This window comes from Myotis myotis, unplaced genomic scaffold, assembly GCF_014108235.1.
Source record: "Myotis myotis isolate mMyoMyo1 unplaced genomic scaffold, mMyoMyo1.p scaffold_m19_p_17, whole genome shotgun sequence".
NCBI classification, from domain to species: domain Eukaryota; kingdom Metazoa; phylum Chordata; class Mammalia; order Chiroptera; family Vespertilionidae; genus Myotis; species Myotis myotis.
Window position 1 is genome coordinate 44,657,355 of NW_023416321.1, and position 27,205 is coordinate 44,684,559.

Genomic DNA, 27,205 nt, shown 5'->3' on the forward strand with positions numbered 1-27,205 from the left:
GCTGCTGTTTCTCCTCATTTCTCTCATGTCCCTTAATTCCCAAGAGATAATTTTCTTCTTGTTAACCGAATTCTCTTATTTTAATAGCCTTTTTGTTGCTGGGTTGCTCTGCCATTGGGGACCTTCTCTCATGCTTCTGCCTGGCAGATCCTGCCCAGCCTCAGTAGCTGCCGGAGCCACCTCCTAGGAAGCCTTTCTCGTGCCTCTCCCGGTGCCTGCCGGGTATATCCCTGCACAGCCTGATTTCCTCTGAAGACTTTAGGGAAGACTTAAAATTGCTCCAGTGAGTTTCAGTCAGAAGAACTAGAGGGTATTTCAGGAATATCAAGTAACTGTCTGTTTACTCAGGATGAAATTAGTAGTAGGACGAGCTCCTCTGCTCCCGTATATTAAACTAGCTATAATAATAGAACATCCACTCAGAATGGCTTTGGACTGAGTTTATTTCTCTCAAAAATAAGTCCAGTCATATGTTGTTGCTGGAGTTGGATCAATGACTCATTGATGTCAGGTCCGACGTTTCAGCAGTTCTCTTGGCCAATCCTTCATGGTTGCAGCATGGCTGCTGCCACACCTGCCATCATATCTGCATTCAAAACAGGAAGACAAGAAGGAGCTTGAGAGCTGTGTCCTATTTATTTTTATCAGGAAAGCAAAGCTTTTCCAGATGCCCCTGTAGAACCCTCGGCTCTTGTCTTGGGGCCTAGATCGCTGGGAGTAGAAGGGTGGGGACTGTTGGGAGGGCCTTGAAGAGATATGTTGTTGACTCAGAGGGGTTTTCTGGAGCTGGGGTTTCGGATTGTATTCTGTCCAGTGTTTCTTAGCATGCATCAGCATCACCTGGAGGGCTACATGGAGCACAGATTGCTGATCCCCACTCCCACAGCCTCCTACTCAGATGAGCTCTGAGCCGATGCTGATGCTCTAGGCCAGTGGTCGGCAAACTCATTAGTCAACAGAGCCAAATATCAACAGTACAACGATTGAAATTTCTTTTGAGAGCCAAGTTTTTTAAACTTAAACTATATAGGTAGGTACACTGTTATTAACTTAATTAGGGTACTCCTAAGGCTTAGGAAGAGCCACACTCAAGGGGCCAAAGAGCCGCATGTGGCTGGCGAGCCGCAGTTTGCCGACCACGGCTCAAGGCCCAGGGACTACCCTTTGGCACGTTATACGAAGGTGATGACAATTTACAGCAGCGGTCGCCAACCTTTCGGACCTCACAGACCACCATGGTCCAAGGACCACCAGTTGACGACGGTTGATTTACAGTAACCTGATTTTCTCATTTAAAAAAAGGGGGCCCTGGCTGGTTTGCCTCAGTGGATAGAGCGTTCGCCTGCGGACTGAAGGGTCCCAGGTTCGATTCTGGTCAAGGGCACATGCCTGGGTTGTGGGCTTGGTCCCCAATGGGGGCCGTGCAGGAGGCAGCCTATCGGTGATTCTCTCATCATTGATGTTTCTATCTCTCTATTTCTCTCCCTTCCTCTCTGAAATATATATATATATTTCTGTATTCGTGATGCTGTGTCTGTACCTACAACACAAAGCCTTGCTGACCTGGGAGGGACACCCCTCTGAGGGCCAGCTGATTCCTAGAGAGAGCAAACACCTTGCTTGCAAGCCCACCTTTGGTGTACAAACCAGTCAATCCCGAGTCCATACCTGCACCCACCTCCTATCAGGCCCCTGCAGCCGGATACTATCCCCTGCCCTAAATCACTATAGGGCCAGGTACTGGGGAATTGGGGACCATCCTTAGAGCCCAGAGTGTGCCATAATTATTCAGACTGTCCCGTCCTACACCTTCCCAGTTTGCTTACCTTGCTCCCGCATCCCTTCCTGTGAAAGTCACCACAAAGGCTATTGCCACTTTTCCCTTCTCGCTCTGCCCCTGATAGCCTGGCCCGTGCTTCCCACTGTGACCCTGTGAGCGTGGTGCCTCCTGATAGGAGTCTGTGAATCTGGGAGTGTACATATGTTCATGGCAGTCACTTGCATGTCTGCATGCCTCCCTGTTATGGGGCCGGGGAGGGGAGAGCTCCCTATTCCCACCGGTTGCTGGTGGGAGTGAACTTCTTGTGATGTCCCGAGAAAAGGAATTTTCTGAACCTCGCATGGGAGGATGAGATGTTGTAGAAAGCGTTACTTCTGTGGAATTAAACCCCTGAGTTTCCAAGCTCCTATGTCCCCTTGTCCCGCCGAGGAAGCAGTGTAGCTGTGGCTTCAGCAGAGCTGGAATCAGAGCCAGTGTCCAGAGTTTTCGCTCCATATGGGAGCAGTGTCCAGTCCAGCATCAGGCTAGCTTAGCTTGTGTTCCCACCTGCATCTATCAGTCCACTGCATGTGGGCTCCGCAGAGCCACATGGCCAGATAGGGAACACAGGCAGAAGCAAAGCTAAAGGAACATGATCTCAGAGAGCCACGAGCCCAGAGAAGAGCAAACTCCTTTGTCTGCGGGATTATATATTCCTTTAAGAGAGCCACGTACCTACACACAGATGCAGAGCCAGAACATTGCCAGTGACGTTGACGTTGCCTGTATGTCCCTCCCAAAGTCAGTCCCGCTTCCTGTCCCAGAGATAATCACTGCTTGAAATTTTGTGTTTATAATGCTTTCTTTTTATTTAACTACATGTGTACTTTTCCCATGTTCTTCAGTGGTGTTTGGTTTTGAACTTTCTGAAAATGGTATAATTTACTAGTAAGTAGACTTTTTTGTTTGTCCTCCCTATTCAACATTGTACTTTTAAGATTTACCCATGTTGTTTTGGGTACATTTCATTTCATTTTTATTACTGAGTGATATGTCATTATGTGAAATATTCCAGTTTTTTTTTATACTCTTCTTTTTGGTCTTTTGTTTTGTTTACAAAAAAATTTTAAAAAGCTGCTATGACTGGTTTGTAAGTGTCTCTGGCAAATGTGCTACAGTTTCTTAGGCTTTTTGAATGCAGGTCCCAACCCATTAGTGCTAGTGAAATTAATTTAGTGAATAGAGTAGAAAATATTAGTGTGCCTCAAACAGAGTAAGCATAGTTCCGTTAAAATATAGTATTTCATTCGGGTACTGGTTTCAATGTCAAATGAGCAAGGTAACGACACATTGTTCTCTGTGGAGGTTCCCATTGCTCTGTAGCTTCACCATTTGGAATGATCAGATCCCTTTAGCATTCCTTATAATGCAGGTTTGGTGGTGATGTACTCCTTTAGCCATTTTTTGTCCAGGCAGCTCTTTATTTCACTGTCTATTTTGAATGGTAGTCTTGCTGGATATAGTAATCTTGGTCTCAGATCCTTGCTTTCCATTACCTTGAGTACTTCATGCCATTCCCTTCTGGCCTGTAGAGTTTCTGATGAGAAATCAGGTGTCAGCCTTATGGGAGCTCCTTTGTAGGTAATAGTGATGTGTCTGGGCATAGGCCTGTTTAGGTTCTTCCTTGGGGTTCTCTGTGCCTCTTGGACTTGTGTGACTTTTTCCTTTACCAGGTTAGGGATGTCTTCTGTCATTTTTCTTCAAACACATTCTCTATTCCTTTCTCTTTTTCTGCCTCTTCTGGCACACCTGCTATTCTAATACTAGAGGCCTGTTGCACGAAGAGATTCGTGCAATAGGCCTTCCTTTCCTCTGGCTGCTGGCACAGGTTTTCCTCCGGCACCCGGCACCCAGGCCTTCACTCTGGCTGGGCTCTGGCCTGAGCCGGCCCCGGGGCCTTGAGGCTTTTGCTGCTCTGCCGGCCCCAGGGCCGTCACTGCTCCGGCCCCCGGACCATCAGGCTTCGCTCCACCGCTTGGAGCCTACGTATGCAAATTAACCACCATCTTTGTTAGGTTAATTTGCATACTCTCCTGATTGGCTGGTTAGCATAGCAAAGGTACAGTCAATTTACATTAGGTAAGACTAGAGGTCCGGTGCACAAAAATTTGAGCACTCAGCTGGGGGGGGGAGGGGGGGGCGGAAGTGGTCCCTTAGCCTGGCCTGTGCCCTCTTGCAGTCTGGGACCCCTCGGGGGATGACCACCTGGTGGCTTAGGCCCGCTCCCCGGGGGAATGGGCCTAAGCTGGCAATCAGACATCCCTTTAGCAGCCCGGGAGCCCTCGGGGGATGTCCACTTGCCAGCAGGGAGCAGGCCTAAGCTGCAGTTGGACATCCTTAGTGCTGCTGAGGAGGCGGGAGAGGCTCCCACCACCACTGCTGTACTGGCAGCCGTCAGCCTGGCTTGTGGCTGAGCAGAGCTCCTCCTGTGGGAGTGCACTGACCACCAGGGGGCAGCTCCTGCATTGAGCGTCTGCCCCTGGTGGTCAGTGTGTGTTATAGTGACCTGTCATTCCCAGTCTTTCTGCTGTTAGGGTCAGTTTGCATATTACCCTTTTATTATATAGGATAGAGGCCTGGTGCATGGGTGGGGGCCAGCTGGTTTGCCCTTCAGGGTGGGGGTCCCCAATGGGGTGCCACTGGGGTGCCTGGCCAGCCTGGGTGAGGGGCTGATAGCTGTTTGCAGGCTGGTCAAGCCCCCCCCCCCAGTGGGGACCCTCACCCCATGGAGGTTTGGCCAGCCTGGGTGAGGGGCTGATGGCTGTTTTCAGGCTGGCCACACCCCCTTTAGGGTGGGGGTCCCCACTGGGGTACCTGGCCAGTCTGGGTGAGGGGCTGAGGGCCGTTTTCAGGCTGGCCAAGCCTCCCCAACGACGGAAGCTCCCAGCCTCTCCTTTTTTTCTTTTTCTTTTTTTTTCTGGGATTTATTTACCTTCTATAATTGAAACTTTGTAACCTGGAATGGAGCTCAGAGCCGGCCAGAGCTTGGCTTCCTCCATCGCCAGGGACAACCCAAGGCTCCAGCTCCATGGCCAGGGCCGGCTGAAAGCAGGTATCTGGGGTTTATTTACCTTCTATAATTGAAACTTTGTTGCATTGAGTGTAGCGTAGAACAGGCCGCGGCAGGCGAGGAACCTTGGCTTCCTCCATCACTGGAGCAAGCAAGCCTCCTGCTCACTCCAGCTCTGTGGCTGCCGGCCGCCATCATTGTTGGCAGTTAATTTGCATATCTCGCTGATTAGCCAATGGGAAACATAGCGAAGGTATGTGCCGGGGTCCAACCCCAGCAGGTCCAGGGGTCCCCAAAGGTGTGGACGGAGTCGGCGAAGAAGGAATGACACAAAGACAGTGTTCAGTTGATTAGCAGCCTATCCAGGATCTCTAGCCAGGATCTCCAGCCAAGTTCTGGTCTGGATCTCCAGCAAAGTTCTGGTTTGGATCTCCAGCCAGGTTCTGTGTCCATGTTCTCTTGCTAGGTTCTCCAGGTTCTTCAGCCAGGTTCTGTAGCCATGTTCCCTCACTAGGTTCTTCAGCCAGGTTCTGTCCAGGTTCTCCAGCCAGGTTCAGTCACCAGGTTCTAGTCAGGTTCTCTTGCCAATTTCTGTAGTCAGGTTCAGTCCAGGATCTTTTGCCATGTTCTCTCCAGCGAAGTTCTTCTGTCTGTAGGTTCTGTGTAGGTTCTGTCTTCTAAGTTCTGTGTGTAGGTTCTGTCTTCTAAGTTCTGTCTTCTAAGTTCTGTGTTCTTACATCTGTATTTATACCAGTTGATTCCAATCCTATCAATCTCTATTCCAAAGGTTAGGGCGTTTCTTATCTCCATTCCAGGGAGTAAAGATTATGTAGCTTAAGCATGATTGTTCGTAGTTAAAGTGATTAATTACCCGCCTGGCACTTAGTTAAGAGGTTTTATTCCCTCCCTAACTTCAGGGGAAAATCCCTACCTGGGGAAACAACCTTTCTCAGAGACCTTGGTTAAAACACATAGTGCCAAGAAGGTGAGCAAACATATTAAGAACAGTATGCCATATATGCCAGGTCCCTTGAAACAGCAAGCATGGACCGGCTCCCGGCAGGTATGGTCAATTACCATGTTTGTCTATTATTAGGTAAGATTGTTATGTTTCATGTTGTCCCACAGCTTCCTTAAGCTGTCCTCCTGTTTTTTAATTGTTTTTTCTTTTTGGGTCTCTGAGTGATTTTTTTCAACCCTGTCTTCTAAATCACTGATTTGATCCTTAGCCTTCCCTAATCTGCTGTGTATTCCTTCCATCCAATGTGTTCTTTATTTGTGCTATATCATTCTTTATTTCTGTTTTCATAGTTCCTGTGTCTTTTCTCATGTTGTTGAGCATCTTTACTATCTTATCTCCATTTCATTTATCTTTTCTTCTGGAGAATTCTCTCATTCTTTCATTTGGGGGTTGTTTCTTTGTCTTCTCATTTTGGCTGTGAGTTTCTATGCAGTCTCCACTTTCGGTCTTCATTTATCAGGCTCCTCTCCAGCAAGTCTTCTGTTGATTATTCAGGAAGTTTTTCTGAATTTTGGTTATAATTCCAGTTTTGTCCTGGGAGCATGTCCGTGCAGCATCCACTTACTTCACCGCCATTTTTAATCTCTCTCCCAGGAGCTTTTTCAAAATAACCAATCAACTTCCCAAGTTTCCAAGTTTTCACAGGATTCTGATAGGTCCACCCTGACCAGTGAATCCTTCCCCAGGTTAGGTGTACAGGCCTCTGTGGTCAAGCACCTCCCCCTGTGCCATTTGACTTCTGTTGGGCATGTGCTTACCTCCCCCTCACAATCAGATACCAGAGCAGGCAAAGGAGGGCCTTAATCCCCTTGGAGGGACGATGCTGTGATCCCCTGGAGTGTGTGAAGCTGGAGCTTCTGGGTGAAACAAACAGGCTCATGCTCCCCAGCCCAGCAGTTCTCAACCAGTGGGTCGCGACCCCTTTAAATACATCCTGCATATCAGATACTTACATTACAATTCATAACAGTAGCAAAATTACAGTTATGAAGTAGCAACGAAAATAATTTTATGGTTGGGGGTCACCACAACATGAAGAACTATATTAAAGGGTCTCGGCATTAGGAAGGTTGAGAACCACTGCCCCAGCCCTTTAGGTTCAACAATGTCCGATTCCCTTTGCTTCCTTATTAATAACTATTATTAATAACTACTAATAACTATTTAACTACAGTTACAACTTGTCTTCATTTGTGTGGGTCTATTTCTGGGTACTGTTTTCTATTTCACTTTTCAATGTGAACATTGATATAATATTGTCTTAATTACTCTAACTTAATAAGTTTCAGTATCTGGTAATAAAGCTCCCTAGTCTTGTTTTTTTTTTCTTAAGTCTTTGCATACTTGTATAAAATTTGGGTGCAGACTCTTAACTTCATTTTTTTAAAAAACACCTTATTAGTATTTTTTATTGAAGTTGCCTTTGAAGAAGAGAACTTATATCTTTACAAAATTGATTCTTCTAATCCAAAAATATAATATCTCTCTCAATTTATATTGGTTAATATCTTTAACTGATTAAAAAAGATTTCTCCATAAAGATATTACCCGTTTTATTAAATTTATGCCAAGTGTCTTTTCTGTGTTAAATGGTCTTTTAAAATTAGGTTTTCTGAGTATATGCTGGTTATATTGATTTTGTTATATTGATCATATATCCAGCTACTTTTCTAAACTTTCATTTTTTGTTTTAAATATATTTTTATTTATTTCAGAGAGGAAAGGAGAGAGAGAGAGAAAGAGAGAGAGAGAGAGAGAGAGAGAGAGAGAGAGAGAGAGAGAGAGAGAGAGAGAGAGAAATATCAATGATGAGAGAGAGTCATCAGTGGGTTGTCTCCTGTATGCCCACCGTGGGAATCGAGCCAGCATCCCAGGCATGTGCCCTGACCAGAAATCGAACCCGGGAGCCTTCAGTCCACAGGCCAGCACTCTATCCACTGAACCACACCGGCCAGGGCAACTTTAGTTGTTTTTAATAATTTATAGATTATGTCAGTTTTGGTTCTTCCTTTTTGTTTTTTGTATCTTTTATTGAAGATGCTTAACAGTCTGGATAGACAGCAATAGTAGGCATCGTTGTCTTAACCTTAATTATAAAGGGGATATTTTTAATATGTTTCTGTTATGAATAGCTTTTATAGGTATTTAAAAAATCAATATAAGGTTTCTACTTATTTTATTCTCATGAGCAAACATTGCATTTTATTAAATATTTTGCCTGTATTTTTTTGAGATAGTTATGATTTTGCTTTTAATCTGCCAATGTGATAAATTGCACTTGCAGATTTCTAAAGTGAAATCACTCTTGCATTCCAACAGTTAATCTAACTTGTTCATAGTGTGCTAATTTATTTTGTTTGGGATGTTTGTATCATTGTTTTTATGTAAGACTGATTTATAATTTTCCTTGTCTGGTTTCAGTATCAAGTTATACTTGTCTCTTAGAATGAGTTGTAGTGTGTTGCTTTTTTTTGCATTCTTTTTGGGAGTTTGTATAATGTTCGGAAATGTTTGGAAAGAAACATTTCTTGGAAATTTGAAAACATCTTGTTCTTCTGTTTTCTTTGTGGAAAGATGTTTAATTACTAGTTTAATTTCTTTAATGTTTATAGGACTGTTTAGACTTCCTATTTATTCTTGAGTCAGTTTTTGCTTGCTTTATTTTTCTAGCTGCTTGGCCATTTTGTCTGAGTTTTCAAATAAAGTTAATAACTTTTATTTATCTTTTTACTTTCTGCACAACATTGGTTATATTCCACTTTTATTTCCTATTGTTTATCTATTTCTTTTCTCATTTTTTCCCTTAATAAATCTTATAGAGGTTTGCCACTTTGTTAGTCTTTTCAAAGAATTAACTTTGACTTTGTTGATTCTATTGTATGATTTTTTTTGTATTTTACTAATCTCTTCCCTTTTTAAATTTTCTTCTCATTTCTTTAATTTTATTCTGCTTATACTTATTCTAAGTATTTTCAGTCTCCTTTTCCAATATAAGCATTTTAGGCTTCTGTATTTTTAAGTATCACTTTGCTATCTGACAACTTTGATATGCAAGTATTTTCATTGTTTTTCAATTCTAAGTATTTTAAATTTCTACATGATTATTTTTGACCTTTGTGCAATTTAAAATGTTTTCAGTTTGTAATTTTTTTTTAATTCTCACCCAAGGGTATGTTTTTTTAAAATTGATTTTTAGATAAAGAGATATAGATATATAGAGAGAGACAGATTGCCTAGGTATGTGCCCTGACCAGGATTCGAACCTTTTGGTGTATGGGATGACGCTCCAACCAACTGAGCCACCTGGCCATGGCCTAAACTTCATAATTTTTTTTAACTTTAACTTTTTTATTATTGATTTCAGCCTAAATTGTAGTTAAGAGGAAATCATTTCTGTGTCATCTGTCATTTGACGTTCCTTAAAATGTGCTTTACCCTATATAATACAAGCATAATATGCTAATTCAATTGGAGGTCCTTCCAGACGACCATCTGGACAAAGCCGGAGCTGCGAGGGCTGAGGCAGGCGGGGATCGAGGCCGCGGTGGGCGGGGTCTGATGCAGAGGCAATTGCCGTGGCACTAGGGGCCAAGCCCCTTGCATGAATTTCATGCATTGGGCCTCTAGTGTGATAATAAATGTTCATTCTTTTAAGCTACTAATGTTTGGGGTAATTTGTTACACGGCATTAGATAGCTAATAGAATGTGTGACAGACTTGTCTCACCAAATCTCTCTCTCTCTCTCTCTCTCTCTCTCTCTCTCTCTATATATATATATATATATGTATATATTTTAAAGAAGTAATATGCAAATGAGGTCGGGACTCCGTAAAGGTCACGACCAGCTCAGGAGGAGGGGCTGGGTACGACCCCAAGCCTGAGAGAACAACACGCAGGTGCGGCCTGGAGCCTGAGAGATCAACACAGAGGGGCGCCTGCTCCGAGCCTCTGACAGGCTGGGGGCAGGCCTCCAGCGGACACACACACACACACACACACACACGCGCGCGCGCGCGCGTGGCACCTGCTTCGAGCCTCCACGCCCTGGGGAGCGGGCCTAAACCGTCAGTAGGACATCCCCTGAGGGCTCCCGGACTGTGAGAGGGGGCAGGCTGGGCTGAGGGACCCACACCCCCCAGCGCATGAATTTCGTGCACTGGGTCTCATATATATATATATATATATATATATATAGTCTATATATATATATATATAAGCTAATATGCAGAGTGTCCCCTCAGGAGTTTGACTAGGAGATTGGGAGTTCAATCGCTTGCTATGATGTGTGCTGACCACCAGGGGGTGGCATCGAATGAAGGAAGTCTCCAGCCGGCAGCCAGAAGGCCCCAGTCAACTCTGATCACCGGCCAGGCCTAGGGACCCTACCCGTGCATACATTTTGTGCTTCGGGCCTCTAGTAGGCTAATAAGTGGTTAATTTTTGAAAATGGATTCTTGCATGAATGAGAAGAATTTATATTCTCTCATTATTAGATTCAGGTTCTCATGTATGTCTATCAAAAAAATCCTGTTAACTGGTGCTTTCAAATCCTCTGTATATTTACTCACTTTATTGTCTTTAAAGAATTTTTTAAAATCCTCACCTGAGGACATGCTCATTTATTTTAGACAGGGGGAGGGAGGGAGGGAGGGAGGGGAGAAAAAAGAGAGAAACATCGATAGGTTACCTTTCCATTCATGCCTCGACCGGGGATTGAACCTGAAACCTAGGTATGTGCCCTGACCTGGAATCAAACCTGCAACCTTTCAGTATATAGGATGACACTCTGACCATTGAGCCACACCAGCCAAGACTTCACTAACATTTTTTGCTTCACTTTTTGTTAATTAAAAGAGGAATGCTGACATCTATCAGTTTTTATATATTTTGTGATTCTTATCACATATACCCAAGTTCAAAGTTCTCAGAGTTTCTCAATGAGTTAAACTTTTTTACCATTATATTGTAATCCTTTCTCTCATGTCTTTTTTAGTTTGTGGTTTGTTTCTTTGCCTCAGAGTCTATTTTGGCCAATATTAATATAATATTAATTAGAGATAGCCTGGTATGTGTTTCTTTCTGTTTTTTAATATTCCTGATTGTTTATGTTTTAGGTACAGTTCTTTTTTTTAAATCTTTATTGTTGAAAGTATTATATATGTCCCCTTCCCCCCACCCATTGTAGCCCACCCCACCCCCTGCCCCAGGCCTTCACCATCCTATTGTCATTGTCCATGGGTTATGCATAATGCATACAAGTTCTTTGGTTAGGTACAGTTTTTATAACTAGTGCAGAGCTAGACTTTTTAAATTTTTAAGCTTTTTAAAAATTCTCACTTGAGAATATGTTTTTACTGATTTGAGAGAGAGAGAAATATTGATGTGAGAGAGAAACAGCAATTGGTTGCCTTCTGTACACACCCCAGCTGGTTTAAACCTGAAACCTAGGTATGTGCTCTTACCAGGAATCAAGCCAGCAGCCTTTTGGTGTATGGGACAATGCTCCAGACAGCAGAGCCATCTGGCCGGGGCTATCCTTAGCTTTAACTGGCACATTTAGTCCATTTTTATTAGTGATAGTAGAGGATTCATGCACTGGTGGGGTCCCTCAGCCTGGCCTGTACCCTCTCGCAATCCAGGACACCTGAGGGGATGTTGGACTGCTGGTTTCAGCCCGATCCCTGCAGGCTGAGGGGATGAGCTGAAACCGGCAGTCCGACATCCCCCGAGGGATGTAGTAGTGCACAAAGCGGCTGGCAGCCAGGCGCCGCCCCTGCTCATCCCGCCCCGCCTGCCACCACTTGGTAACATGCTGTCACGGTGGCGGGAGAGGCTCGTGCCACCACAGCTGCGCTCACCAGCAGTGAACCCGGTGTCTGGTGCCCATCAGTCAGCTGAGCCATACTCACGCTGTGGCAGTGAACTGACCACCAGGGGGCAGCTCCTGCGTTGAGCATCTTCCCTCTGGTGGTCAGTGTGCATCATAGCAACCAGTAGACCGGTTGTTCGGTTGTTTGGTCGCTGAGGCTTTTATATATATAGACTAGAGGCCCGATGCACGAAATTGTGCAAGAGTGAATCTTCCTTCCCCCGGCTGCTAGCACTGGCTTCCCTGGCACCTGGGACCTGGGCTTCCCTCTGGCTGCTGGCAGGCACCTGGGACCCAGGCTTCCCTCCGGCCACCAGCAGACACCCGGGACCCAGGCTTCCCTTGCAGCCCCAGCTCCATCCAGCAGGTCATCCACAAGGTTGTCCAGAAGGACGTCTGGTCTAATTAGCATATTATGCTTTTATTATTATAGTTATTTGAATTTGTACTACTGTTTTACTTTTATTTTCTTTTTTCTTCTTCTTCTGTTCTGCTTTACCTACTATCGTTACCCGTTGTTTTGATTCACTGAGTTTTATTGTGGATTTTTATGTTTGTTTTCTTATTTCAATTATTTTGCCTCTATTGGTTTGGAAGATCTATACTCTAATTTCTACTTTTTATTACTACCTTTGAAACGTTTATCATATTTTGGCCTAACAAAATCTAAATTATTATTTAAACTCCCTCTAACAGCCAATATTAGGAGCTTAGAATCCTTTATTCCAATCATTCTCCCTTCTTGACACACGTGATATTGTTTTCTAGGATCTCAGTTCTAGAAGTTTTTTTTACTTTTAAAATTTACATAAAATAAACTTCACTTTATTTCTGTATAGGTCTGTGAGTTTTAACATACACCAACACAAACAGGATATGAAACAATCCATTACCTTAAAAAATTCACTGGACTCAAACCCTACCCACTCGAATCTGTCGCCTGCTGCTGTTTACATCCGTATAGTTTTGCTTTCCCAGGATCTCGTCTAAATTGAATCATTCAGTAGTTTATGTAACCTTTCGAGGTAGACTTTTCTCACTAAGCATAGGGGTGTTTTTTGTAGCATGTCTTGGTAGTCTCTTCCTATTTATTGCTATTTATCTGTTAAAGGGCATTTGGGCTATTTCCAGCTTTTTGTTACCACAAACAAAGTTGCTACAAACCTTCATGAGGTTTTATGTGTGTTTGTAGATATAAATCTTTATTTTTCCAGAGTAGGATTGTTACGTCATACAGCAAGTGGGCAAGTGAACGATCAAGTTCATGAGAAACTGCCATGCTCTTGTCCTCAGTGGTGGCCCAGTTTTCGTTGCCTCACCCCCAGCAGCATGAGAGCTCCAGTCCTCTGCATCCTCTCCAGAGCCTGATACAGCCGGGGTCTTGTTGTTGCTTTGTTATTTTTCTGTATGAATAGTATTATCTTATTTGGGTATTACTTTGCATTTTCTCATTGGATAATGATGTTGAATATATTTTCTTGTTCTTATTTGACATCTATATAACTTCCTTGATAAGGTGTCTGTTCATATTTTTTGCCTATTTTAATAGAATTTCCTTATTGTCAACTTTGAGAGTTTTTTACACGTTTTGTATATTCTTTTATCATATATGTGATTGACAAATATTTTCTCTTTCTGAGGGTTTTCTTTTTATCTTTTAACTAGAGGCCTGGTGCATGAAATTTGTGCAGGGGGGGGGGTCCCCTCAGCCCAGCCTGCACCTTCTCCAATCCGGGACCTCTTGGGGGATGTCCATCTGCCGGTTTAGGCCTGATCCCGGAGATTGGGCCTAAACTGGCAGTTGGACATCCCTCTCAGAATCCTGGACCACTGGCTCCTAATCACTCACCTGCCTACCTGCCTGGTCGCCACTAACTGCCCCCCCCCCCCCCCCGATGGCCTGATCTTCCCTCAATGCCTCTGTATGCCGGCCTGGTCGCCCCAACTACCCCCCTGCCAGCCTAGTCATGTGTCACTGTCCCCCCTGCCAGCCTAATTGCCCCCAACTGTCCCCCCTGCCGACCTAGTTGCCCCCAACTGCACCCTCCCGCTGGCCTGGTCGCCCCCAATTGCCCACCCCCTGCAAGCCTGGTTTCCCCCAACAGCCCCCTCCCACCCCCCGCTGGCTTGGTCGCTCCCAACTGCCCCCCCGCCAGCCTGGTCGCCTCTCATGGCCCACCCTCCCCCCACCAGCCTGATCGCCCCACGTAGCCTGCTGTTCAGTCGTTTGGTTGTCCCTCACTTACCCCCCCGCCAGTCTGGTTGCCCCATGCAGCCTACTGTTCAGTCGCTTGATCATCCCTCACTAACCCCCCTGCCAGCCTGCTCGCCCACTGCTGCTCAGTCATTTGGTTGTCCTTTGGGCTGGCCCTGGGCAGCTAGGGGGCTGAGGGGACTGGGTGTCGCCATCTTGTGGCTGTGGGCACAGCCATCTTTGAGGGCGGGGCAGTCAATTAGCATATTCCCTTTTTATTGGCTGTGGGCGTTGCCATCTTTGTGATGGCGTGAGGATCAATTAGCATATTCTCTCTTTATTAGATAGGGTACTGCCTTCCACAGAGCAAAACACTTTTAATTTTGATGAAGTCTAATATATCAATTTTTTCTTTTATGGATCATGCTTTTGATGTCATATCTAAGAACTCATTGCCTAACCCAAAGTCAAAGATGTTTTCTCCAAAAGTTTTATAATCTTATGTTTTATATTTAACTCTATGATCCATTATGAATTATTTGAAGTGTGAGTCAAGGTCCATATTTTTTCATATGAATATTCAATTGTACCAGCACAGTTTGTTAGAAAGTATCTTTTTCCTCATTGAATTGCCTTTTTACCTATGTCAAAAATCAGATGGCCACCTCACACCTGTTGAGTGGCCATTACCAATAAGACAAGCAATAACAAGTGCTGGAGAGGCTGTGGAAAAAAGTGAACCCTCATTCACGGCTGGTGGGAGTGTAGATGGTGCAGCCACTATGGGAAGCAGTCTGGTGTCAAAATTGCCTTTCTCTTAGTTACACAAGTTTGATTATGTGTCTTGGTGAGAATTTCTTTGTGTTTCTCCTGTTTGGGGATTGCTCAGCATCTTCAGTAGGTAGGTTTATGTATTTTACCAAATTTGCAAAATTTTCAGGTATTATTTCTTTGAATATTTTTTCAGCACTCTTTTTTTATTCTCTTTTTCTGATGACATAAATATTTAATCTTTTGTTATAGTCCTTCAGGTCTCTGAGACTTTATTTTTATTTAGTTCTTGGTTTGGTCTATTTTTGCTCTGTTCAGATCAGGAAATTTTTTATTGTGCTTCCTTTCAGTTCACTGATTCTTTCCTTTGCCCCCTCTATTCTGCAGTTGAACACATTCACTGGGTCTTTACATTTTATATCATTGCAATTTTCAGATCTAAGATTTTCATTTCATTCCTCTTTATACCTTCTTTAATGAGACTTTCTATTTTTATTTGTTTTAAGCATATTCATACTTGCTCATTGAAGCATTTATATACCGAATGCTTTAAAGTCCTTACCAGATAATTCTAACATTTCTGTCATCCCTGATGTTGACATTTTTGATTATCATTTTTCATTCAGTTTGAGATTTTTCTGGCCATTGGTATAATGAGTAATTTTTTATTGAAACGTGGACATATGTATTATGAGACACTTGACCTTATTTAAGCTTTCTTTTTAGCTGGCTTTACTCAAAGCCAGCAGAGGAAGGTAGAATTTTTCTTTGTTACTGCCAAGTGGGAGTCAAAATCAAGGTTCTCTACTCAGCCTCCTTGCCCCCACTTGCCCAAGAGTGGGGTGCTCATCGTTATTGCTGGGTGGGAGTAGGAACTGTGGCTCCCCAATGGTCCTTCACTGATACCTCTCTGACTGGGAGGGGAGCGGTGCCTCATTATTGCTCCCCACTTGGCCTTCATTGACACCATGGACTAGGGTGGCCTAGTTACCGCTGGGCGGTGGTGAAAGCCCTGACTTTCCACGGGGCCTCCTGTGACACCACCTGCCAGGGAGGACAGGGGATGCTTTGCTACCACCAAGTGAGGGTGGAGTCCAGGCTACCCATGTGGTTTCCATTGTCACTGCCCGGTAGGGATCAGTGTCCCGGTTCCATATTTATTTTCTCTGGCACTGAGACCCCGGCTGTGGGGAGGGAGGTGGGATGGGTGCCTGGTGAGGGTGGCTCCTCCTGCACCCTGCTCAGCCTTTGCTTGTGTGGGTGGGCTAGGAAGACAGGTTTTTCCATAGTGTTTGGCGGAGCAGTTATTGCCTATAAATAACTCAGTAGGAAAGTTACAAAGACCAGGCTGTGGTTGGGTTGTTGTGGTATTTCAGGTCTCAGCCTCCTAAGCTTCAAGTTAGGAACATCAGAAGGAAAAAATCCCACCCCCCATTCCTTGGGTCCGGAGATTCCTAGCCACTCCGCCTTTTCTCCACCTGCAGTTTTCTTATGTTTGTTTTGTATATAATGTCCTTGGTTTTGTTTGTACTTCGTGAGAGGAAGAGGTGAAATATGATTACTCCGTATTCCAGAAGCACAAGTTCTGTCACTCACTGATTTTTTAATACATCATTCTTTCTTCAATATTTTATACGTATGTTACAATCTTTGATGAGTTCAGTCTCTCTCTGCACTCTTAGCGTTGACTTGTTTTCATGTGAATTGGCATTTTGTGTGAGTGTTTGTGAGAGAGAGCGTGAGTGTGGGGAGGAGAGAGAGCACACGGGTGTGGAGAACTCACGCCTGAGCCTTCCCTCCCAGCATCTCTGGGCGCTGAGTCGGGAATGCTGTTCTCCAAAGGCTTACATCTCCCTCAGCCCTGAGGCCGGGGTTGCCCACAGATCTGGACCAGTCAGCCAGGTCCAGGTTCTGTCCCTGAAAATCTCAAGGACAAGTTCCTCATTGGCTAGGGGCCCTACACTGGTGGCCGGGTCCCCGTGTCGACATTGCGTGTGCCACCAGACTCTGTGCTGTGTCTGTGTTGGCAGTTGCTTTTGTTGGAGGTATAGCAGGGAGACGTCCATCCCGCAGGACTGGAAGGGCCCAGGTCTCAGACTATGGGGCCACTGCTTAATTCTGTTCCCTCAAAAACTGGTTTGGGAAGGAAGAAAGTGTTTGTTTTATTCATCAGGTTGCAGTCCGTAGCAGGAGACTCTGCAGAGTATCTTGTTGGCAAATATGTTGCATTGCTGGTCAATTTCAGTATCATCTGTATTTTCTCTTAGAAATTGTTGCTCCTAATGTCCCCCCTTTTCCCATCTCTCCACAAGAGAAGGTAGTGGGGGGTAAGTACGAGAGCACACTCCTCGTTTGTTTATTTGGCTGACAGGTTTCTCATTTTTCTCTTTAGGGCAGAAAAGACTGAAGTTCTGAGTGAAGACCTCCTTCAGGTAAGGCTGCCCGGCTCAGCTGATGGCCACCGAGGCTGTGCTCCCTGTTAGACCAGGCCATCCCCAGTGCTGTCACCGTCAGCGCTCCCACGCAGGTCTGTGGAGACACACTCTATCATTTGCAACAGTCCCTGGCATTCTGAATACCAGTTTGGGTAAGATTTTTAGGAGACATTTAAAGTCGTTTCCTTGTGTGGTTAGCAGTGGCCCCATAGTCTGAGACTGGGCCCCTTCCAGTCCTGCGGAACGGGATGTCTCCTGGCAGTCCCCTCTCTGCAGAAGCACATGGCAGACGCTTCCCTGATGTCCAGACCTAGGACCCCTCCTGACCTTGCCCGCACCCAGTGACGTCACCCCCTGCTCTGTGTGCAGGTGGAGAAGCGCCTGGAGCTGGTGAAGCAAGTTTCCCACAGCACGCACAAGAAGCTCACCGCCTGTCTCCAGGGCCAGCAAGGCGCCGAGGCCGACAAGCGCTCCGTAAGTGCCCTCCCAGCCCCGGGCAGGTTCAGGTTTGCTGCTGAGGACAGGGGTCCCTCTGATGACAGGGCTCCCTTCGATGACAGGGTCCCCTTCTTAGGGCTGTGTTTCCTATCACTGTTGATACAGACACTTCTGTATCTGAGAATCAACCTCCGGGATAGCTCCCTGTGTGACGGCCCCTCCCTGCCCTTGAACCCCGTCTGGAACATCCTCTGCCCGCATCAGGCAAGGTTGCAAGTTTCTCCCCGTGTCCTCTCTGTCTGGGCAGCCTGGCGGCTTGAGATCCCACTTTACGGGGCTTTACCCTTGCTCTTAGCCCTGCTGCAGCTCATTCACAGGTTCCATGGCCTCAATAGTGTCTTAAGGCCTCATGGGAAAAGTTATATTGTTTTTGGAGGTTACAGTGACCTATGAAGGCCTGGAAAACATTTTTTGCTCTAAGGAAACAATAAAGAGCGTGCTAAATGAAAGCACTCTATGTTTGTGATAGCCCTCATTAGTAATAAGGCGCTGCATCATGTGACCCCAGTGGGTAGTCCTAGTGTAGACTGTCGGTGCAGACTCACTTCACTTCCGAGACCCCCGCCTCCGAATCTCCACCAGAGTAAAATGTATCCTTAGATGGGATATGCAAACTAGGAGGTTTATTTTGCCTTCCTTAAATTTACAGTCAACATGTTTAGTGGCAAAGTTTTTTATTATTTTTTTAATCCTCATTGGGTTACTTTTCAATTGATTTTAGGGGGGGAGGGGCGTTTAACAAAGAGAAACATTGATTGGCTGCATCCTGTATACCCTGACAAGGGATCAAACCAAAAACCTGAGTATGTGCCCTGACTGGGAATCAGACCCACAACCTTTGGTATGTAGGGCAACCCTCCAATCAGCTGGACCACGCCGGCCAGGGCTGTTTGAGTGTTTTCTGACCTGGAGTTACTGTTGGCTTTTCATTTCCTGCTGGTCCCCCAGAGCACGCCTGCACGCACACCTGCACGCACACCTGTGTCGACCTCATTTCTATTGATTGCCATGGAGTGCGCCTGCCTGACCCTTCATCCATCTCATGCTGCGGGATGGGACCCATTCCACATGCTGTCAGTCATTCCATTTTCTTCCCAGCCCGGTTCTATCTTTCCTAATATTCCCAGCAGGAATCACTTACCTGTGGTACAAATAAAATGTTCGCAGCTTTGAAAAATGTCCATCAGGAATTTCAGCAAGGGGAACCAGGACAGTCAAAGGGAGAGTTTGCAAAATTGCTTTGGACATGAAACCCTTTAACCAAAGAAACCTCAAAGTGAGTCTCAGGAGCCATTCTGGGTGGGAGCCGGCAGCCAGGCCTGCCTATCGCCCACCTCCTTTATTTTGTTCCAAGAAGCACTGTTCTTAAAATCATGCATCTGCAGCCCAGTGTGTCTTGGTATCATGAGTTGCCTCCTGGGGCTTGAAACTGGCCTTGCTGTTGATTGCTACTAGCATTATTGGTCCGGGATAAGGTAACGTTACCTAGGTTTGTAGAGTTTTAATTGGATTGAGGGTTTTGCAGATCATCTCCGTTAGGAGGCATTTGGCTCCCTGAAGATTCTAAAATATAGTGTATTAATGGAAAAGTTGAGATATGGCAAGGCCAATGGGTTGGGGGATGATATTGCATGAGAAGATAGTTTGCGACTTACATTTCCCCAGAGGAGGGGCGTCCAGCCACTCAGGGCGCACGGAGAAGCACCAGGGTCAGTCAGGAGGCAGAGGGAGAGAAAGGTGGGCCAGCACCTTGTTGTAGCTTCCAGGGGAAGAAGCAGATGAGGCAGCTGAGCAGACTCGGGTTGGCTAGTTTGAATGCTTTCAGCGGCTGGGGGGACACAGTGGCTGCCCTTAGTTGTCTGGAAGCTGGGGGATTGGGACAGGCGGGTGGTGGCCCGGAGTGTGAGACCCCCTTAAAGGACGTGGTCGGGGCTCCCCATTGGTTGGCTTGGGTTTGAAAGGCACATTCTTGGGAGAGTTAGTTACTGTCCGTAGGAATTGGCTAACCCTGGGAGGGGCAGTCCTTCCAAGGTTAGCCAGGCCCCAGATGCCAAAGCCTCAGAATGGAAAAAATAGAAAACATAGTTAATTAATACAGGGATTAATCGTGAGTGACTGACGGCAGCACAAAGGCACTTCATGTCTCGCTTAACTTGTTGGAAGTAGCTGGTCCCAGGTTTGTTCATCAGCTCCAGATGTTAGGTCTACACGGAACCACATGGAAAGCAGGAAGTGTGAGGGTGATGGGAGGGTTCTTATCCGGGAGAAAAATGTCCTGCCCAGAACATTTTCTTTCATGTCTCCCTACCTAGCTGCAAGGGAGGTGAGAGGCGAATATGTGTCTGACAGAGATGGGTTTGCCATGACTGTCCATGATTCACCTGCTAGGACACCCGCCAAGGCTTGTTGGCAGGAAGCCAGGTCTGCAGTGTGGCCAGGCCCTGAGGCTACACCTGGGGTGGGCAGTGATTAACCTATACATGAGGCTGACCTGAAGAAGGCTGGTGGAAGTAGGTGCTCAGGCATGTACACACCAGTGCTTTCACTACACAGACTTCAAGTGCTTAATTCCATCAGGGATTCCTTTTCTTATCCTCCTATAAGGCAAGTGATCTGGCTGAAAAGAAAGCCAAAGAGCTACTGAAAATATCTAACAGTCACAGACTTGTAAGAAAATATTTCCGAGACTAAATTTTTCAGTTTTTTCTGAGGTAGCACTTCAAGAGATTTAATGGGGAACAGGACTTATTAATTGCCTCAAATACTAAAATATGTGCCTAGTTCTTTGTGATTATTAGGTAAGGAGATGGGTCAAGATCTAGGGAATGGGTGAAGAGAGAAAGGAGAGGAACCGATAGATACAGACAATTTTATGGTGTTACCAGAGGGTGGGGGTGGGGAGTAGTAAAAGGTAAAGGGGCCAGATATTTGATTGAGGGGAGATGATTTGACTTTGGGTGGTGGGCACACAATGCGATATACAGATCATGTGCCACAGAAATGTACACTTGAAACCTTATTAACCAGTGTCATCCCAATAAATTTAATAAAAACAAATAAATAAAAATAAAGTGGGGAAAAAGCAAAAAAGAAGGAAACACTAAGAAAAGAAGAGAGAGAGAGAGAGAGAGAGAGAGAGAGAGAGAGAGAGAGAGAGAGAAAGAGCGAGCAGACACCAGGAAAAGCGGTGGTGGGGACAGATGAACAGACACCCACGGGCATGGTGTTAAGAGAGGGCCCCAGGACGGACGTTGCCAGAGGGCATGTGGCCGTTGAAGCCAGCGCGTGGAGTCCTAGAGACGTTGAGGTTATATAGACAGTATTCTGCGCTTCAGTTGAGCACATGTAAGTTGTTATTTTTCTCCATTTCTCTTTTAACCAGCTCATTACCTCTTTAGCAGTTTATTTCAGTTTCCAGCACTGAAACTTTCATCATGCACCTTCACAGGTCTGGCCTGAAAGCTGGGGCTGGCTGCCACATGGGGGGCGGCGGGGGCAGCAAGGTTGGGTCCTGTTGCCACTGACTTGATGAGCAGAATAGTATTCTCTGCTGGGCACTGACTTAACCTGGATTCCTTATGTGGGGGGCGGGGCGGGGGGCAGGGACTGGAAAGGATATGAATTTGGTTTCCATCTTGCCTTCTCTAGTTCAGGCTAATAGCTGGTTGATTCATAGATTGTTAAGACTCTCAGTATAATGGAAATGTTTGTTTTCGATCACCGTCCTTGCATCTCCCATAGGGAAATCACATCCAACACATACACCGTTAGCATGTGAAGTATTTCTCCACCTTACTCAACAAATGCTTAGAAAGTACTGAGTCTGGCATGCAAGGTGGCATATATGCCAAGCTCAGAGCACTGAGCAGGACCCCTGCCCTCGGCCAGCTCAGTCTGGAGGGAAGCGGGCATCACACAGAGTTCGTTAGTTATGACCACTATGTCTTAGTGCTTAGAATAGTTGCTAGCAGTTAAATAGAAGGTTTCCATGAGGAGGTGGCCTTTAGGGACAAGCAGAGGATAGCAGCACGGAAGGTGTAAACAGGCCCCTCGGCAGGGGGCGACATGCGGAGTTCTCAGAGACACAAGGCATTTTAAAAGAGAAGCGAGAAGGTGGCAGAGTGACTAGAGTGTGGACAGTGACAAGGAGAGGGGGGCGAGGTTGGACTGCAGGCCCGATCTAACCTTGTGCGCCGTGGTGAGGGTTTGGACTTCATCCCTGGGAGCCGCGAGAAGCCAGTGTTGAAGTCAGGAGTAGCACGGTCAAATCTGTTGGTGATTGTGTGAAGAATGCATTAATGGGGCAGAGGCTGTGCTGGAAGTAAGGGGCAGGTACACACGTGGGAGTAGATTAGGGGAGATGCAGGGGGACTGTGAGGAGGATATTGGGTGAATGTTGGACGTAGAGTATGGAGGACTTGGCACTGAGTGGATGTGGGGGATGAGGAATGGAGAGGGTTTCAGGGGCCCTGGCTTGAGTGACTGTTGAGTCCATGACACTTGATAAGATCACCTAGGGAGAAAATACAGGATGAGCAGACACATGGTCCTTGGATCAAGAACCCCGTGAACTACAGAATTTTAAACTCTAACAGGAGTACCTGGCAAAGAAAAACAGAGAGGTCGAGAATAGTATATAGTAAATCCACCTGCCTGCTCAAATTCAGATCCCAGACATCATCCCTTAGTCTTTCCTCCCGTTCCGTACCCCACACAGCTGGTCCTTCACCAAGTCCTGCTGGCTCCTCCCCCAGAGCACTTCCTTTGGCTCCAGCGTTGGCCACACTAGTCCATGCAGTTGTCGTCTCTTGCCTGACATAGCGGTTCCTAGCAGCCGTTCCGCTCCCCACTCTGACCCCAACCCCTTCATAATACATTCTCCACAACCTGAGTGTCTAAAATGGGAACCAGTTGATGCCACTCTCCTGCTTAAATCCCACAAAAGATTCCTGTTGTAGAATAAAATCCAGCTCCTTACCTTGGCCCTGGGACCCTGCATCTTGGAGTTCAGTCCTTGCTCCCCTCCTCTCAGTCGTCATTCTCCAGCTGCACTGATCTGTTACTGAACATGCTCAGCTCATATCCTTGGGGCCTTTGCACTTGCTCCACCCTCCACATGGAATAGTCTTACCCAATATTTTAGGCCAGCAACGCATTGTTCCATTCTTTCCATTACCATCTAATGTGTTTGCTTCCTCCATCCCCCAATCACAGCACCCTATTTTATTGTCTTCATAGCACTTTTTATTCTCTGGAATCATTGTGATCATTTATTTGCTCATGTGTCTGTTCCCCATCACTGATATGTGAGCTCCGTGGGAGCAGGGGTCTCGTCTCTCTGTCATGACTATATTCTTTTTTTTTTTTTAAGTATTTTTATTGATTTCAGAGAAGAATGAATAGGGAGAGATAGAAACTTTAATGATGAGAGAGAATCACTGATCGGCTGCCTCTTGCACACCCTACACTGGGGATTGAGCCTGCAAACCCAGGCATGTGCCCTTGACTGGAATCGAACCTGGGACCCTTTAGTCCGCAGGCTGATGCTCTATCCACTGGGCCAAACCAGCTAGGACACGACTGTATTCTTAATGCCTGGAACAAAGCCTGCCACAGGCCAGGCAATGCTAAAAATAGATTGTGTCATGAATGGATGGCCCATGAGTATTTTGGGCGTGGAACATGCCTAACACACCAGCAAGCCAGCTTGGGTCCTTCCTGTTCCGCACAGAAGCAATTTACCATGATGGTTCTGAACTTAAGCTCTGGGACCTGACTATCCCAGGGTGAAACTCAGCTCTACTGCCTCCTAGTTATGCCTGACCTTGGGGAGTCAGTTACCTCTTTATGCCTTGATTCCTTCAGTTGGAAAGTGGTGATGACAATAATGAATCCCTACCCAGTAGGGTGTTGGAGAATTCAGTGAGGTGATGCATGTAAATGCCTAGCACAATGCATAATGTGAATAAGTATGAAGAAATACAGCCTGCCGCTGTTATTCTGGCTTCACTGTTAGGCCAGTATGACCACTGAGAAGCACCGAGCAGCAAGTCCGGGCTGCATCTCGGGGGCATCAGAATTGACTGTTTGTCCGAGTCATCCTTTAAGCGGTGTTGCTTATGCCCAAGATAATTTTAGAGACAACAGTCATCGCAGACAAGTCAGAGCAACTGTTTCGAAACCCCAGAGCATTCTGTCTTTCCTTCCCCTGATTCTTAAGGTTTTCCAGCACTCTCCACCAGGGGAGAGTTTATTAAATAGCCTCTCTTTGACCTGCAAATCCCTGGCCAGGATGAGGTTTGCTAAGTTGGGTCTTTTTACATGGGCACTAACACTCAGGTGGCTCTCAGCCTTGATCCTTGTCGGTGGAGGAAATACTGTGGCAACTTTTCTAGATCTGTGGGCAGTGAAATCCTTCTAAGACTAAAATGAATTTTATTCATTTATTTTTATTTTTCAATTATAGTTGATACTTAGTATTATTTTACATTAGTTTCAGGTGTGTAGCATAGTGGTTACACATATGTCTAATTTACTAAGTGATCCCCCAATAAGTCCAGTCCCGCTGGCACCATACACAGTTATTACAATGTTATTGACTATATTCCCTAGGCTGGACCTTACCTCTCTGTGGCTGTTCTGTAACTACCAATTTGTCCTTCTTAATCTGTCACCTCTTTTACCCATCCCCCAACCTCCTACCCCGCTCTGGCACCTGTAAGTTTGTTCTCTGTACCTATGAGTAAGACTCAGTATCCTTACATGTGAAGTGGGTAGAAGTGAGCATAGTGTGGGGAGAGAGGCAATAATACCTCAGTTGTAGGCAGTCATAGGTTCAATAAGATCAGCACAATGCCTGGCATCTACTGAGCCCTCCATTTTTTCTTTGTTTCAAGTGATTTCTTTAGAAAATGAAATAATTTGTAGTCTGTTGTGAGTTGCACTCTATTGACTTCTGTTCTACTGCCTTTGATTGCATATTCTCATTAATCCATCTCTTTCTTCCTCTTTTCTTTTTGTGGATTTCTTCTAATGTTTTTATTCTTAAAGCATCTACACAAATAAAAACTCTTCATTAATTTCCACTGAGGCTTTACCCAGTGAGCCTCCCACTCCTGCCCTTGGAATCCACGCACTCTTTCTCCTTAACGTCTCTGCTAGAGTGAAGTCTTCCTCATGCGAGACCCCCAGGCCACAGCACAGGCCCTGGCTTGTGAGAGTCCTACCATCAGTAGAGGACTGCAGTGAATTTCGTCATCTTCAGTCAATGAGCTATATAGTCATTTAAACAAAAAAGAACAAGGTAGCCCTGGCCAGTGTGGCTCAGTTGGTTGGGCGTCATCCCATGCACTGAAAGGTCGCTGGTTCGATTCCATCAGGGCACATGCCCGGGCTCAATCCCCAGTAGGGGGTGTGCAAGAGGCAGTGATTGATGTTGCATTCTCACATTGATGTTTCTCTTTCTCTCTCCCTCTTCCTTCCTCTCTCTCTAGAAATCAATAAAAAATATTTTTTAAAACCAGAACAAAGTAGCTATATATGTCATGATAGGAAATGACCTGAAATAATATTTATTATTTCAGGAAAGCAAGGCATTGGGTATATAGGAGGCTGACATTTAATAGTGAACAAGAAAAAGTTATTCTCGTTATTAAAATGTTAAGAATTAAGGGGCAATTGAAGCAAGAATAACTTCTCATTTTGTGGTATTTTGCACTCTTTGCCCCCTGAGAGGATCTGCGAATCATTAGTGAGGGTGTAAAGTGACTAGAAATGACCGGGGAAAGAATGTGGCCCCTGGCTCAGAGGAGGCCCCTTCGCTCTTGCACTTCCAGCTGGTTTCCAGTGTGAACGTTGGAAGACAGGCACTTGGCTGTCCCTCCCTCTCCTCCCTCCAAGACTGATCCGCCAGTGGTCTCTCTGGCTGTTCTTGTTCTGTTGTTGGTCTGCTGTAATCACCAGCGGAGATACTTTTCTCCAAAAGATGCAACTCCCGGGCTATTAGCAGTTCCCTTTCATTTGTTACAGGCGAGACCCTCCCTTACCTTGCTCCTTGTCAGATTCTGAAGGATCGGAAGAGCTGTGGCCCTGCCCTACAGGAGGTTCGTGGGACTCTGGTTGCTCGCACAAACCAGAACCGCCTTCCTGTGTGAGCTCACAGTGCCACGCGTGTGCTGCCTGACCCAGGGAGGCGCATCCTCACGGGTTGGTTACTAGGATATTTTAGGAACTTGCAGATGGAAGACCTTTCCTTGCGCCAGGTTTCTCCGCCTCCGCACTCATCGTGTTGGCGGCTGGGTAATTCATTATTTTGGGAGACTCCCGTGCGTTGTAGGATGCTCAGCAGCAGCCCTGGCCCCTACCCACCAGATGCCAGTAATGTTCCCCACATTGTGACAACCAGAACAGTCTGCAGACATTGCCGGGTGCCCCAGGGGGCGCAGAATCACCCCGATAAAGAAGCAGTACCTTAAGTGCCATGTTCTCTCTGTGAGCGTAACAAGTATAGCTGCTCAGTTCTTTTTCTTTAAACTGCTCCAGACATTTTTCTAAGATTTGCTTTAAATAACCTTTTTTAATAGGTGAGCCGGGGATAGATGCTCTCCTAAGATACTCTTTCCCATGCCTTTAATTAAGTCACTGGAAACTTGTACCTAATAGCTTTGTAGGACAGTCAGAAAGTGGTGCTTTAATTTGGATGTATTATTACTGAGTTGCCCGGTCTAGTTTTTTGCAAGAAGAATGTTCCATTTTCTTTGAAATGATGGGGCAGTAAGTTTATCCCTTGAGTAAAAGGCGTCTGGCTTTTGTGGAGTGGCCCTGTCTAAGGCAGGGAGGGTATATTTTAGACCCGACGAAGGCCTTATCCACATAGGTGCCAAGGCTCTCTCCACCTGAGTTATCTCAGGAGCCACATGAACTTCCATGTCACTCCTGGGAGTCAGCCTCCCTCCCTGGAGGTGCCGCAGAGGGTGGAGGTCTGGAGCTGTTCAAACCAGATTCCTAACTTCTAGTGGATGGAACCCCCAAAACCTACCTCCAAGTTGATTGCGCTCTCAAGCCATTGCAGAGTTGTCTGTCTCAGGATTGGGGTTATTTTAATCCAACCATGTTCTTCTTTAAAAAAAAAAAAATGTCTATTGATTTTAAAGAGAGAGGAAAGGAAAGGGAGAGAGAGATAGAAACATTAATGATGAAAGAGAATCAGCTGCCTCCTGCACACCCCCAACTGGGGATCAAGCCCGCAGCCTGGGCATGTGCCCTGACTGGGAATCGAACCGTGACCTGGTTCGTAGGGGAACGCTCAACCACTGAGCCACACCAGCCAGGCTGGACCATACTCTTCTTAAGCCCTCCAGTTGTCCTCAGATGCCCTTAGAGCAGCCGTGGGCAAACTACGGCCCGCGGGCCGGATTCGGCCCGTTTGAAATGAATAAAACTATTGAAAAAAAAGACCGTACCTTTTTATGTAATGATGTTTACTTTGAATTTATATTAGTTCACACAAACACTCCATCCATGCTTTTGTTCCGGCCCTCCGGTCCAGTTTAAGAACCCATTGTGGCCCTCGAGTCAAAAAGTTTGCC

General features: G+C 45.8%; 1 protein-coding gene and 1 long non-coding RNA gene across 6 annotated transcripts in view; one reads left to right on the forward strand and one right to left on the reverse strand.

Moving 5' to 3' along the window:
• The window catches only part of ARHGAP44 (Rho GTPase activating protein 44), a 189,975-nt gene that overhangs the window by 76,263 nt on the left and 86,507 nt on the right, over positions 1-27,205 (forward strand). For all 5 annotated transcript variants that reach the window (XM_036341687.1, XM_036341688.1, XM_036341692.1 and 2 more), the window contains exons 2-3: positions 17,078-17,117; positions 17,490-17,594. In XM_036341687.1, coding sequence (XP_036197580.1) covers positions 17,078-17,117; positions 17,490-17,594 — 145 coding nt within the window. The remainder of the gene's footprint in view (positions 1-17,077; positions 17,118-17,489; positions 17,595-27,205) is intronic.
• LOC118672183 lies at positions 426-25,794 on the reverse strand. Its single transcript, XR_004973010.1, has 3 exons — positions 25,664-25,794; positions 21,804-21,887; positions 426-586 (listed from the first exon to the last, which is right to left on the reverse strand). It is a non-coding gene; the product is annotated as an uncharacterized LOC118672183 (long non-coding RNA).